The sequence below is a fragment of the Cryptotermes secundus genome, unplaced genomic scaffold (assembly GCF_002891405.2).
Source record: "Cryptotermes secundus unplaced genomic scaffold, Csec_1.0 scaffold1552, whole genome shotgun sequence".
Classification (NCBI taxonomy): Eukaryota; Metazoa; Arthropoda; class Insecta; order Blattodea; family Kalotermitidae; genus Cryptotermes; species Cryptotermes secundus.
In genome coordinates this window covers 1,219-13,174 of record NW_019721780.1, presented here as the reverse complement: position 1 = coordinate 13,174, position 11,956 = coordinate 1,219, and the positions used below count along the sequence as shown (strand labels likewise).

The window sequence follows — 11,956 nt, the reverse complement described above, 5'->3', positions numbered from 1 at the left end:
GCACAAGAGCGAGACGAAATTCTCTGTGTGACAACAGGATGTAACTGTTCAGATCAAGGAGATGGAAAAATAGCTTATTTGTCCATTTCCAGGTTCGACAACAGATGCTATAACTGTTTGCCACAGTTTGCCCACAGCTCCACCTGAATAATTATTCACACTCCTCGTGCCACGCTGGTGTGGTGGTCCCCAGGTTGCCGACGAAGATGATAGGTATTATTCGAAATCACTTTATGATTTGCTACCTTCAACGTCACTCTCAGAATTGTCGGTACTGCAATCTCAATCGAAGTCATTGATGAGCTGAAATATGTCAGAATATTCCAAACGACACTACCACATGTTACGATCGAACTTAGAAATTTTACACTCGACTGAACGCTTCCAGCCACGATGCACGATGTGTGTCGGTACGGCAACTCATGCATAAAGAATGCTAGCCTTGAACTCTGTAAGAACAGGACACATACTGTTTAGTAGAGTTCTATATACAACACGTGAGTTTATATCACGCGTCCTCCGTTCTCATTCCAGAAGTGGTACGTCATTTAGTTCCGATAAACTCTTTAGACATAACATCCGGTGTTTCCATGACTTGCACAAGTGTCGTCATCCACCAGCTGCATTCAGGGGTATACAGAACGTATGAATTCTTGCAGAGAAACAAACAACTGGGAAATTTTTCTTTGGAGTCAGTGCAAAAATTTTAACATGTTTTATACAATCTGTTAATTACAATATCTGATTCTATATTCTTTCGAGAAAAAAACAGCGTTTATTTCGTTCGTTTATCATAGAAATTGCAGAAATAGGAGCAAATTTGGTAAGTCACTACAGTTTTTACGGATTTCTAATCGCGGGTATTTAAATGAATTCCGTACGGCTGCCCCCACCGGAATTTAAATGCCCGTAGGATAAAGGTTAAGCATGGACAGAGTTTCCAATAAAATCACAGGGCAGTGGGTTATGTTCCAATGTGAAAAGAGAGATCTCATCCATGAAGAACAAATAGAATAACTGCAAATCAAAGCTAGAACCCCTCTGTACTTCTGTTGCATAATGGGAAACAATTTTGTGTACACTCAGAGTTCGAAATACTATGTAACGAGCCGCACATGATGGAGTAGTAGCATCATAGGTGCTGGCACATGAAATCATCTCCAATCCTTCTTGACTATGGAACAAAAATTTATAGGGACGTTTGATTCATGTGGGTGAGAGAGTGCCTTCATACAGATCCCATATGGTAGCATCTGATTACCATGTTGCCATCAAAGGAGCACAGAGTTCCACATATCAAGATGACACACAAAAAGGGATTCACTGTCGAGGATAGAGTGAAAGCTGATTGGTTTCTTTCTACAAATGAAGATCCTTGTTCCATCATGACCATGCCTAGTTTCGGACGTGGTGGACCCCTCAAAGAAAACTATCCACCAGCGGGAGGCAATCNGCAAGATTTCAGCTACTTACAGCTATTTTTCCACATAATCACCACCATTCGTTATGCACTTTTGCCATCAATGAACAACAGCCTGTATGCTGCGCCCGTAAAAGTCTGCGCCCGCAGAGGCTAGCCACTTTCTTACAGCTGCAATGACAGCATCGTTGTCTGGAAAATGTTGCCCATGTAGTCCGTCTTTCATAGGCCCAAAGAGATGGAAGTCTGAAGGTGCTAAATCGGAGCTCTAAGGTGGATGTGGTAGGACAGTCCAGCCAAACTTTGAAATGTGCACGGTGGTCGCCAAACTGGTATGGGGTCTAGCGTTATCGTGTTGCAAGCGAAAGGTTGTCTGCTTCTCAGGCCTGACTAAGGAAATACGGGCTTTCAACTTAGTCAGCGTTGTCTTGTAGCGTTCAGAATTGACAGTCCCTGGTCATTATCTGCTGATCTGTTCGGATGAGGTGCTGTTCATTGTGAGCAGTGGCAGCTGAGCAGGGATGCCCATGGCGTGGCTTGTCGTGCACTTCACTTTCACCACTGTTGAAACGCACTACCCACCGAATCACTGCTGACATCCACTGTATTGTCTCCGTACATCTTTAGCAAGTGTCGATGGATGTCAATGGGTACAATTTGTTCAGCAGTGAGAAATTCAATAACACATTTCTCTTTCATATGCACTTCTATGTCAGACGCCATTTTGGTAGACTGCTCTGCTGTCGCTATCTGTTGCACGACAACCAAATTAACAGTACATTGGCGGGAAGGTTCAACCTTTACTACACCACCACCAACATCCAGCTCAGACGTTACATATTAACACAAAAAATAGGAGGCATTACATACGGAAAGCACCATGTACATTACAATTATTGGACTTGATGCCAAGTAGCACAGTGAACAGGTACAGAGCATCACATCCAAGAAGACAGTTACATACTCACTCAAAATTCAATTTCATGTATTCGAAACCAAATCAAAAAAGGAACTGATGACACAAACAATGTGAGTCAAAGTACTACTCTTTGGAGAGAATTTAGAAAGAACCCATCAAGAGCCATTCAATGCAGAGAAGCTGTTTTATATGGCCAGATCAACGTACAGATTGAGATGATAAGAACAATAACGGATTCTGGCGATTTGTGTATTGATGTCCATGATATGTATGCAGTGTCCGTCTTTTAGTGCACTCAATTTCACTTGTTATTTCACAACATGTTTCGGCACTATAGTGCCATCATCAGGTGCACTAAAAGATGGACACTGCATACATATCATGGACGAAAATCAGTGCAACAGGACGCTAAAATACAACACTGTGTATTGAGCCTAAAAATGGACGCACAAACATACAACTCACCTCCTGTTCTGCCTTTATTCCTGGAAATTCTATTCGCACGGGATCCTCCTCAACTTTCATATCAGTGATGAAATTCTCATCATGAGATGTTGGCCATGTCTTAGTATCTGATCCATAGTCATTCCTCAGGAAAGCTGTATAGCTCTGTAAAACCGAGTGTACCCTTATCAATCATGACTGTGCCGTCTCATTACCGGAGGTTAGGTACAATTTCATTACATCCATTCTGCACACATCAAGTTTATAATACTAGTTTTGTACAAGATAATCTTAAACTTAATTTTCTTTATTTGTTCCAGAAATTCACATTTGGAGATACATCCTCCAGATATAGAACAACTAATCTGTTGCATATGTGAGAGTGAGAGTACTTTTATAATTGTGTACTGTATTTTGTATTCCTTGGGCATCTTAAATTTTCTTTCCAAGCTGTGGACCGGCTCGCAACCAATGCGTACACTAAACAAATATGTGTGTGGTCTCCTCCCTTCCACACATGTGTGAAGGACAGAACCCAGACTGACTGAGGTACAAGGGCAGACTGCAGCTTGGAGGTGAAGGCAAGACACAGAGAGTCGGATTCGAGTTGTCACAAGGGCTAGACGAGCAGGACTGCGGCCTCACCCCTTGTAGGGAATATTTAAAGTGCCTGCCTAATTCTATGTACTTCATAAAGCATCTCTTATTCTAACAATATAGCACTGTTAAATCCAATTGCTTGTTCACTTAATCCCAACCCCATACATAGAATCGCTCACTGCTCAGCAAACCTGATTATCCCTGAAACACTGGGATACAAAAAATCATATATAAGTCATCAATACTATAATACTTAACTACATACACAAATTGTGCACAAGTCACAAGGATACCATATAAAATTATAAAAATGGGATACAATATGACAAGCCTGCATGAAATTTTCTATTACCAGAATAAACACTGTATCCAAAGTATAAAAATTAATAGAAAACAAGATCTTCATCATTTGAAGAGACAATAATATACTCACATATATTAAAAATACAATATGACATAAATTCCTCAACAGAGTAAGAAGAGTGATTTAGTAGAAAGGATTGTAAGCACTTTTTATCGTGGTACATGGGTTCAAAATCGGCGAAGGTCGTGGAATTTTTAAGGGCGGAAAAATTCAGGGAACAAGTCCTCCGGGAAGGACTTTAAGCTGTGGGTCCCGTGTCGTAGATTTACGGCACGTAAAAGAACCTCATATCTCCAAAGGAGGTCACTGAGCTAAATTCAAGGACATTTCCCGCCCAACAGTAATCTCTAACGCCTCTGATAGATGGGGGAAGCATTATAGATACCACCAAGCCAGTAGAGGCTGAACTCACAGGCTCGGCCGGGACTGATGGTACGCACCTATATCGTTAGGGTATAGAGACTGGTAGAATATCATAGAGGGAAGCACAATGGACCAATACTGGTCTCAGTGCATGGGGAAATCCACCCTCTCCAATAACTAACTAACTAACTAAGCACTTTTTAAACAAATTAAAGTTTTCCCTTAATTTTGTTTGATCTGGAACCTTATTGTAAAACTGATACGCATATTTATCACACTTTTCTTAAAGAGGACTGTATTAAAATGTTTTACAAGTAAATTAATTTTTACCATATTATTTTTATATTTTTTTAATAAAACGTATCACTTCTAGTATGTATAAAGAAGGGCTGCGCCATAGCTCAAGCGGTTAGTTGCTGGTTTCCAGCTGTGGTGGCTCGGGTTTGATCCTGGGTCTGGTCAAGTGGGATCTGTGGTGGACAAAGTGGCGCTGGGGCAGGTTTTCTCCGAGTACTTCGGTTTCCCTTGCCAATCTTCATTCCACCAAATTCTCCATCATCATAATCACCCGGGGCAGCCTACGATAGGCCAATCAGTGGCCGCCGTGCTGAGTGGGCCCAGTTGGACTGCACCCCCCACTAAGCGAATTAAAAAAGATAAAAAATGTATAAAGAACAGGGTGTTAATATATACTCTTTCAATATCTGTCTACATGACATGATAGCTGACACCACTAATTATTCAAAGAGCTTTCTTTTGCAATTTAAATATTTTATTATTTTCACTATCCCTGCCCCACAATAAAGTACCGTACCTCAGATATGAGTGAAAATTTAAATAATAAATGTTTCTTATCCTATATGGTTTCACTTTTTCTTTTAACATTTCATCATATATACTACTTTACATAGCTTTGTTCTTATTGATTGGGCATGAGAGCACCATTTTAAGTTTTCTCTTATACAGACTCCTAGGAATCTCAGTTCTGACAGGTGATTTTTATATTTCTAAAGCAGCCCTGTCCAACGCGGCGCCCGTGGTATATTTTTCTGGCGCCTTCCATAACCACATATAATTGAGCCGATTTTTAATATTAATTCAAATTGTAAGACAAGAGACATTTTTTAATGTCTGAGTAGTGTTAAATATTTTCGAAAAATTTTATTATTATTATTGTTAATTATTATTATTATTATTATTATTATTAGTAGTAGTAGTAGTAGTAGAAGTACTAGTAGTAGTAGTAGCGTGTGGTGGCGCCCGCACCTCCATAGGCATCAGTGAATTGTGCCCGAGTACATAAGAATGTTGGACAGCACTGTTCTAAAGGTTATCTACAGTCTTAGAGAAAATCTCATATGTTTTGAATGAAATAACATAGCAGTTGTTTTCAGCATTTATTATAATTTTTTTTTGAAATCACATTTCTAACTTTTCATAACATTTATTACTTTATATTGAAGTTAAACAAACAAACAGACAATGAAAATGATTTATTTCTCATACTTTCATTCTGTAATGACTTATGGTTTGATATCCTGGGGCAAGTATCCCAAAAGTATCCTTATTTTTAGGCTCAAGAAAAGGGCAATTAGAATCATCACTAATTCTAGGAAAAGCGGCTCTCGTATGGAATTGTTTAAAGAGATGAAAATTTTGCCCCTCCAATTACAATATATATATTTTCTCGCTTGTTATTAATGGCCAAAAAACAGAGAAAAATTAAAAATAACTCTTAAATTCATAGCATTAATACAAGACACAGCAATAGCCTTCATTATCCTACATGCAATTTGTCAGCATTCCAAAAATGAACATACTATTTTGGTATCAAGGTTTTTAACAGCCTCCCTCCTAGCATAAAGAATACAGCTCATGATATTAAACAATTTAAAATTGCTTCAAAAAATTTCTACTCCTATATTCATTTTACTCACTGGAGGAATATTTTAACCACAATATTGATTAAAGATCATGGTTCATTACATGCTTAATGAATGGCAGTATAGTTCATTCTTGATCATTGCAGTGTTGTTCATTGATAGTTCGATGCATGCTTGAAATCACACACACTGCACAGCGGTTTAATGACCATATTGGGAGTTGTCTTGACAATACGTGTTTTGAGTGTGTTTGTTTAATTGTACCCAGGCAAGCCATGTAATCTGTTTTCTTGTCACTGTTTATTTTAGTTTACCAGCCAAGTAAGGCTTGATGAGTGTAAATGAAGGAATGAATGAATGAATGAATAAATTACAGTCAATAAGATAAAATAACTGTATACTAGTAATTAAATTATACTCATTGGAAGAATATTTTTATCTATGTTGTTGTTGTCCTGTTTGCCGTTTTTGACTGTATTTTACTGTATTCACAGGTCTCCCTTATGGGGATCTATGGACTGCATATGAATGTATGAATGAAGATTGCTTTCCTGCTTTTACTTTTATTTACTTTTACTTACATATTTCATAACCTTTAATGATGTACTCATTGACATTGTTTTTGACAACAGGCTCAAACTGTGATGCACAAGTATCTACATAATTTATAATCTTATTACTTATCAGTGATGTACTCATCAACACTGTTTCTGTTAACAGGCTCAAATTGTGTTGCACAAGTACAATTAACTTGTAATTTTGTAATGTGTAATATTATTAATTTTTCAATTAGATTGTTATTGTACAGATGTCATTGTACTTATATTGTATTTGACTTGTTCCATATCCTGTGGTGTCTACCTGTATCTAGGTTTATGGAACATAAATAAATTGAACAACTGAAACTCATCTTTTGTGGTAATTAAAATATTTGTATCATCTGCAAATAAGACCATCTTTGCCCCCTGCACATTTTATGTGTTATCATTTACATATAATAAAAATAATAGTAGCCCTTGAACAGAACCTTGCGGCACATCATTCTCCACTTTATTGCATGATGAGATGTAACTGTTTCTAACAGAATTAACTGCAGTCAGTTCCCTTAATTTTAATAAACTGGAGACAGCCTGACAAATATGACTTGAACCACAAATTTGGCTCACCTCTTATGCCACAAGCATTTAATTTATCTAATAACATATTGTGATTTATCACACTGAATGAAATGAAAAAATCCTATGGCATGACATCCTCTATCTAAGGCATCCTGAATATTTTTCATAAAAAACTGCCTTGCTCTCTTGGTTGATTTATTTTTTCTAATGCCATTTTGAGTTTCTGTTAGTATATTATTATCCACTAAAAAAGGTATAAACCTGTTATACATTAATTTCTCTAGTATTTTGGAAAATACTGATACAATAGCTATTGGTCTGTAATTTATTACATAATGGATGCCCCCTTTAAAAATCTATTACTTCAGCTGTCTTTAATCTGTCTTGGAAAATGCATAAAGTTAATGAGGCAGCATAAATATGAACTAGTGTTTTTTATGTTTTATACACTGATTTGCAAGATATTCCGGAATCTCATCATAACCTGCAGATAACATGCCTTTTAAACGTTTGTCTTCTTCACAGCCAATCAAATAATGCCCAAACAATAACCTCATGATGTGCGGCTCTTCTTGTCATGCTAACACTCTCTTACTTAGCAAAGCAATATCTTGCCTTTCTTGAACATCAAGATTACTCTTCATGTTCACAAGAGCCCACCACTGATTTCTATTCTCAGCAACAAGAATCAAATCAACACACTCTAAATTATTTCTTAAACATCCATTCTGACACTATCCTTCCATATGGTACCCTTCTTCACTTCAGATTTTCTGGCCAAACTCTGCACGCATTTCTCATCACTCTCATGTGTGCTCCATGATCCTCCCATCTTATCTTCCTTCATTTGATAGCATGAATCCACCTGGCTCCCACACTCATGATCCAATCAAAGGCCCTCCCTTGAAGGTCTATACATCACAAAATGTCCTACTGCAGAATGAACCTTAGGTGGTGTCATCTGTGCTTAAGCTGAACAAAGAATTTCTTCTCAGTGGATGTGCTTCAAACGTGCAGCCTGCTTTTGTCTAAGCCCCATATTTTCATGCATCACATGGGACTACATTCCAGGTCCTGGCCATAAATGCATACACTGGACAATACTCCCCCTTAGAAATGACTGTAATTAGCCATTTGACCTTCCTGCTTCCCCTTCTTGTTCTTGTTCTTCTTAATTCCCCTCCTCTTCCTCCTCTGCTCCTTCATCATTTCTTTATTGCTTCCTCAGGAAAAGTCACAGCAGACTGATTAACTGACTGGGTCTGCTCTGTGCCTTATATACTACCTCTTATACTCTCATTTGGTGCTACAACATGGGAAGGAACACAGTTCCAGACATCAAGAGTCATATATTTAGACATATCCGAAGTACGAGGAGTGTTCTGTAGATAATGCCTCTTATTTTTTTTAAAGAAAACTACAACAGATACAGAAAGCATAATAACGCAGTTAATTAGAGCAAGATTTCAGCTACTTACAGCTATTTTTCCACATAATCACCACCATTCGTTATGCACTTTTGCCATCAATGAACAACAGCCTGTATGCCATGCCTGTAAAAGTCTGCGCCAGCAGAGGCTAGCCACTTTCTTACAGCTGCAATGACAGCATCGTTGTCTGGAAAATGTTGCCCACGTAGTCCATCTTTCATAGGCCCAAAGAGATGGAAGTCTGAAGGTGCTAAATCGGGGCTATAAAGTGGATGTGGTAGGACAGTCCAGCCAAACTTTGCAGTGTGCGTGGTGGTTGCCAAACTGGTATGGGGTCTAGTGTTATCATGTTGCAAGTGAAAGGTTGTCTGCTTCTCTGGCCTGACTTGGGAAATGCAGGCTTTCAGCTTAGTCAGCGTCATCTCGTAGCATTCAGAAATGACAGTCTCACCAGGCTCCAGGAAATCCAACAAAATCACACCTCACCTATCCCAAAAGACCATGCACATCACTTTCCCTGCTGATGGCTGTGTCTTGAACTTCTTTTTTCTTGGGGAATCCAGATGTTGCCTCTCCATGGACTGTCTTTTGGATTCCGGCTCGTAATGGTGTCACCACGTCTCATCTCCGGTGATGATGCTGTCCAGAAACTTGTCACCATCAGCCTCAAACTGGTGCAACAGGTCCTGACAGACTTCCATTTGATGAGTTTTGTGGTCCTGTGTAAGCATCCACGGGACCCACCTGGAACAAACTTTGCGATAATCCAGCTTCCCCAACATCGTTTCCAATGCTTTACAGCCCATATTAAGCCTTGCACACAATTCCCTGGTTGTTATCTGCCAATCTGTATGGATGAGCTGATTGAGGTGCTGTTCATTGTAAGGAGTGGCAGCTGAGCAGGGACACCCAGGGTTTGGCTTGTCGTGCACTTCACTTTCGCCACTGTTCAAACGCACTACCCACCGCCTCACTGTGCTGACATCCACTGTATCGTCTCCATACACCTTTAGCAAGTGTCGATGGATGTCAATGGGTGCAATTTGTTCGGCAGTGAGAAATTCAATAACACATCTCTGTTTCATACGCACTTCTATGTCAGATGCCATTTTGGTAGACTGCTCTGCTGTCACTATCTGTCACACGACAACCAAAGCAAGAGTACATTGGCAGGTAGGTTCTACCTTTACTACAACACCATCAACATCCAGCTCAGTCATTACATATTAACACAAAAAAATAGGAGGCATTATATACGGAACAACCTTCGTATCTGGTTCCAATTCAGAGTACCATTAATGTTACTAACAACAATTTTTATAATATTACAGAAGTAAAACTATATATAGCATTTGGTAACATACTATCTTCAAAACAATTCTTATTATAATATTGTGACATGAAAGCTGAAAGCCAGAATGGTGGAAGAAGAGGCGGCCATGGCTAGGCAGTGGCAATGCTCCCATTGCAAAGAATAAATATGTTACAATAGAGGAACTGTTGCAAGCAGTGTTTACTACTCAGTCTATGCCAAGGCTATATAAGGAACCAGCAGCATAGCAGGAAGTCTATTTTCGAAGTCTTTAGGAGGAAGCAAACATCATAACCTTACTGGAATCTGGTAAGGACCCAAAATTCCCTCAAAATTTACATCCGATTAGCCTTCTGTCCACAACAGGCAAAATATTCGAGAAAGCCATTCTAAAAAAATATTCCAAAAGTATGTTGCAGGGGTGCCACAAGGTTCCCTACTCTTTTCAATATGTACATATATGTTGCCCCCCAAACACATGACGTCCATCTAGCCCTCTTTGCAGATGATACCTGTCTGTATGCGACAGATCGCAAGGAGGGTTTTGTTGTCAGAAAACTCCAGCGTGGTCTCAGCTCAATGGAGACCTGGTGTGAGTGCTGCAATATCAAAATTAATGAAGATAAAACTCAGAGAATCTAGTTCTCTCGCAGTCGTCAACCACCTGTGTCTCATCTTACAATGAATGGAAGATATATAGTGTAAAATATCTCGGTGTAATTTTTGATAGGAGGGTCACATGGGGATTGCTCATAGAAATGATCGAAGCCAAGTCCTTCAGAACATTTATAAGATTGTATTCCCTATTAACGAGTGTTTCGCATTACGAATAAGATTCTGGAACGAATTATGCTTGTTAGGCGAGGTTCCACTGTATTTGTAGTCATGAATTACAAGTGTTCAACACTTCCAATTATCAGTCCACACCATGTCTAGTCACTAACATGCAAAAGTATTTTAGAAAATAATGAGTATAGATCTGAAGACATATGCAGTTCTTCTTTATTAACACAATTAACATCAAAACTTCCCAATCTAAGATCATGACACCACTCCCATGACTTTCTGATTCCTAGTCCCTGATAATAAACATTAATGTATATTATTCCAATAATATGAGAGACCAAGTTACATGATAATACAAAATGATGTGTAGATGTGCTGGTAAGAAACCAGAAAGCCTATCCCAGTTACATCTGCACTTCATTTCATTTTTATGACTCAGACCAAGTCTTTGTGGCAGACAAAGTATCAGGCTACATGGCATCACACCACAGAAGATAAAAAAGTTTCAAATTCAGAACTTTATTTCCGTATGTAAAAACTGTGTTAAGTAAAATGGAACTGGTACTCCATATGGAAGTCCAACAAAATACAATTCTCCATAGACATTTACCAAAGAAATCTTCAAAATTCGTTCAGCAGACTGGAGATGTCTTGATGTGAACAGATGGACATATGGAGAAGAGAAAGGCAGTACACAATCTTGGATAATTGTAAAATGTGACTAATACTTAACATGAACGAGAAATAACTAACCTCATATTCAGCCTTTATTTCTGGAAATGGTATTTGAAGAGGATCCTGGACTGCTTCCTTATCTGAGACCTCGACTTTTATGTCACTGATCCGATCTTCTTTGTTAGAATATGGTGGACAAACAAGTATCTCACTACTCAAACTAGATTCAACCTTCAGGAAATCCATACAGTTCTGTAAAACCATCATAACCTTATTACACATGACAGTGCTTTCACATTGTATGAGATGAGATACACTTTCATTACAACAGTTTTGCTGTTTATCGAATTTAATTGAATTGAATTTATTTACATTCTATAAATCCTAAGCAGGTTAGTACCTTTGGATACAGAACAAGTCAAAAGGTTACATACATAAGTACAGGCAATTTTAGCTTAAAAATTAATATAACTTAATTTTACATCATTCTCTATTTACATTGAAGTATTCATCTAAAGAGTAGAAGGAATGAGCATGTAGATAATTCTTTAACTCTGATTTAAACTTTTTAGTATCATTGCCCAAGTTTTTAATACTTTGTGGCAGATTGTTGAACACTTTTATGCCAGTAAAGTAGACTCC

General features: G+C 38.4%; 1 protein-coding gene across 2 annotated transcripts in view; it reads right to left on the bottom strand.

Annotated features, from left to right (window-relative positions):
* LOC111875793 (zinc finger protein 271) overlaps nt 1–11,628 on the bottom strand; it is a 62,623-nt gene extending 50,995 nt beyond the window's left edge. Inside the window, exons 1-2 of one of the 2 annotated variants that reach the window (XM_033750218.1) lie at nt 11,393–11,628; nt 2,805–2,948 (exon numbers count right to left, since the gene is read on the bottom strand). In XM_033750218.1, coding sequence (XP_033606109.1) covers nt 2,805–2,948; nt 11,393–11,596 — 348 coding nt within the window. In that variant the 5' untranslated portion in view covers nt 11,597–11,628. The remainder of the gene's footprint in view (nt 1–2,804; nt 2,949–11,392) is intronic. The other variant, XM_023872316.2, reaches the window with a different exon arrangement.
* Nucleotides 11,629–11,956: the final 328 nt, after the last annotated feature.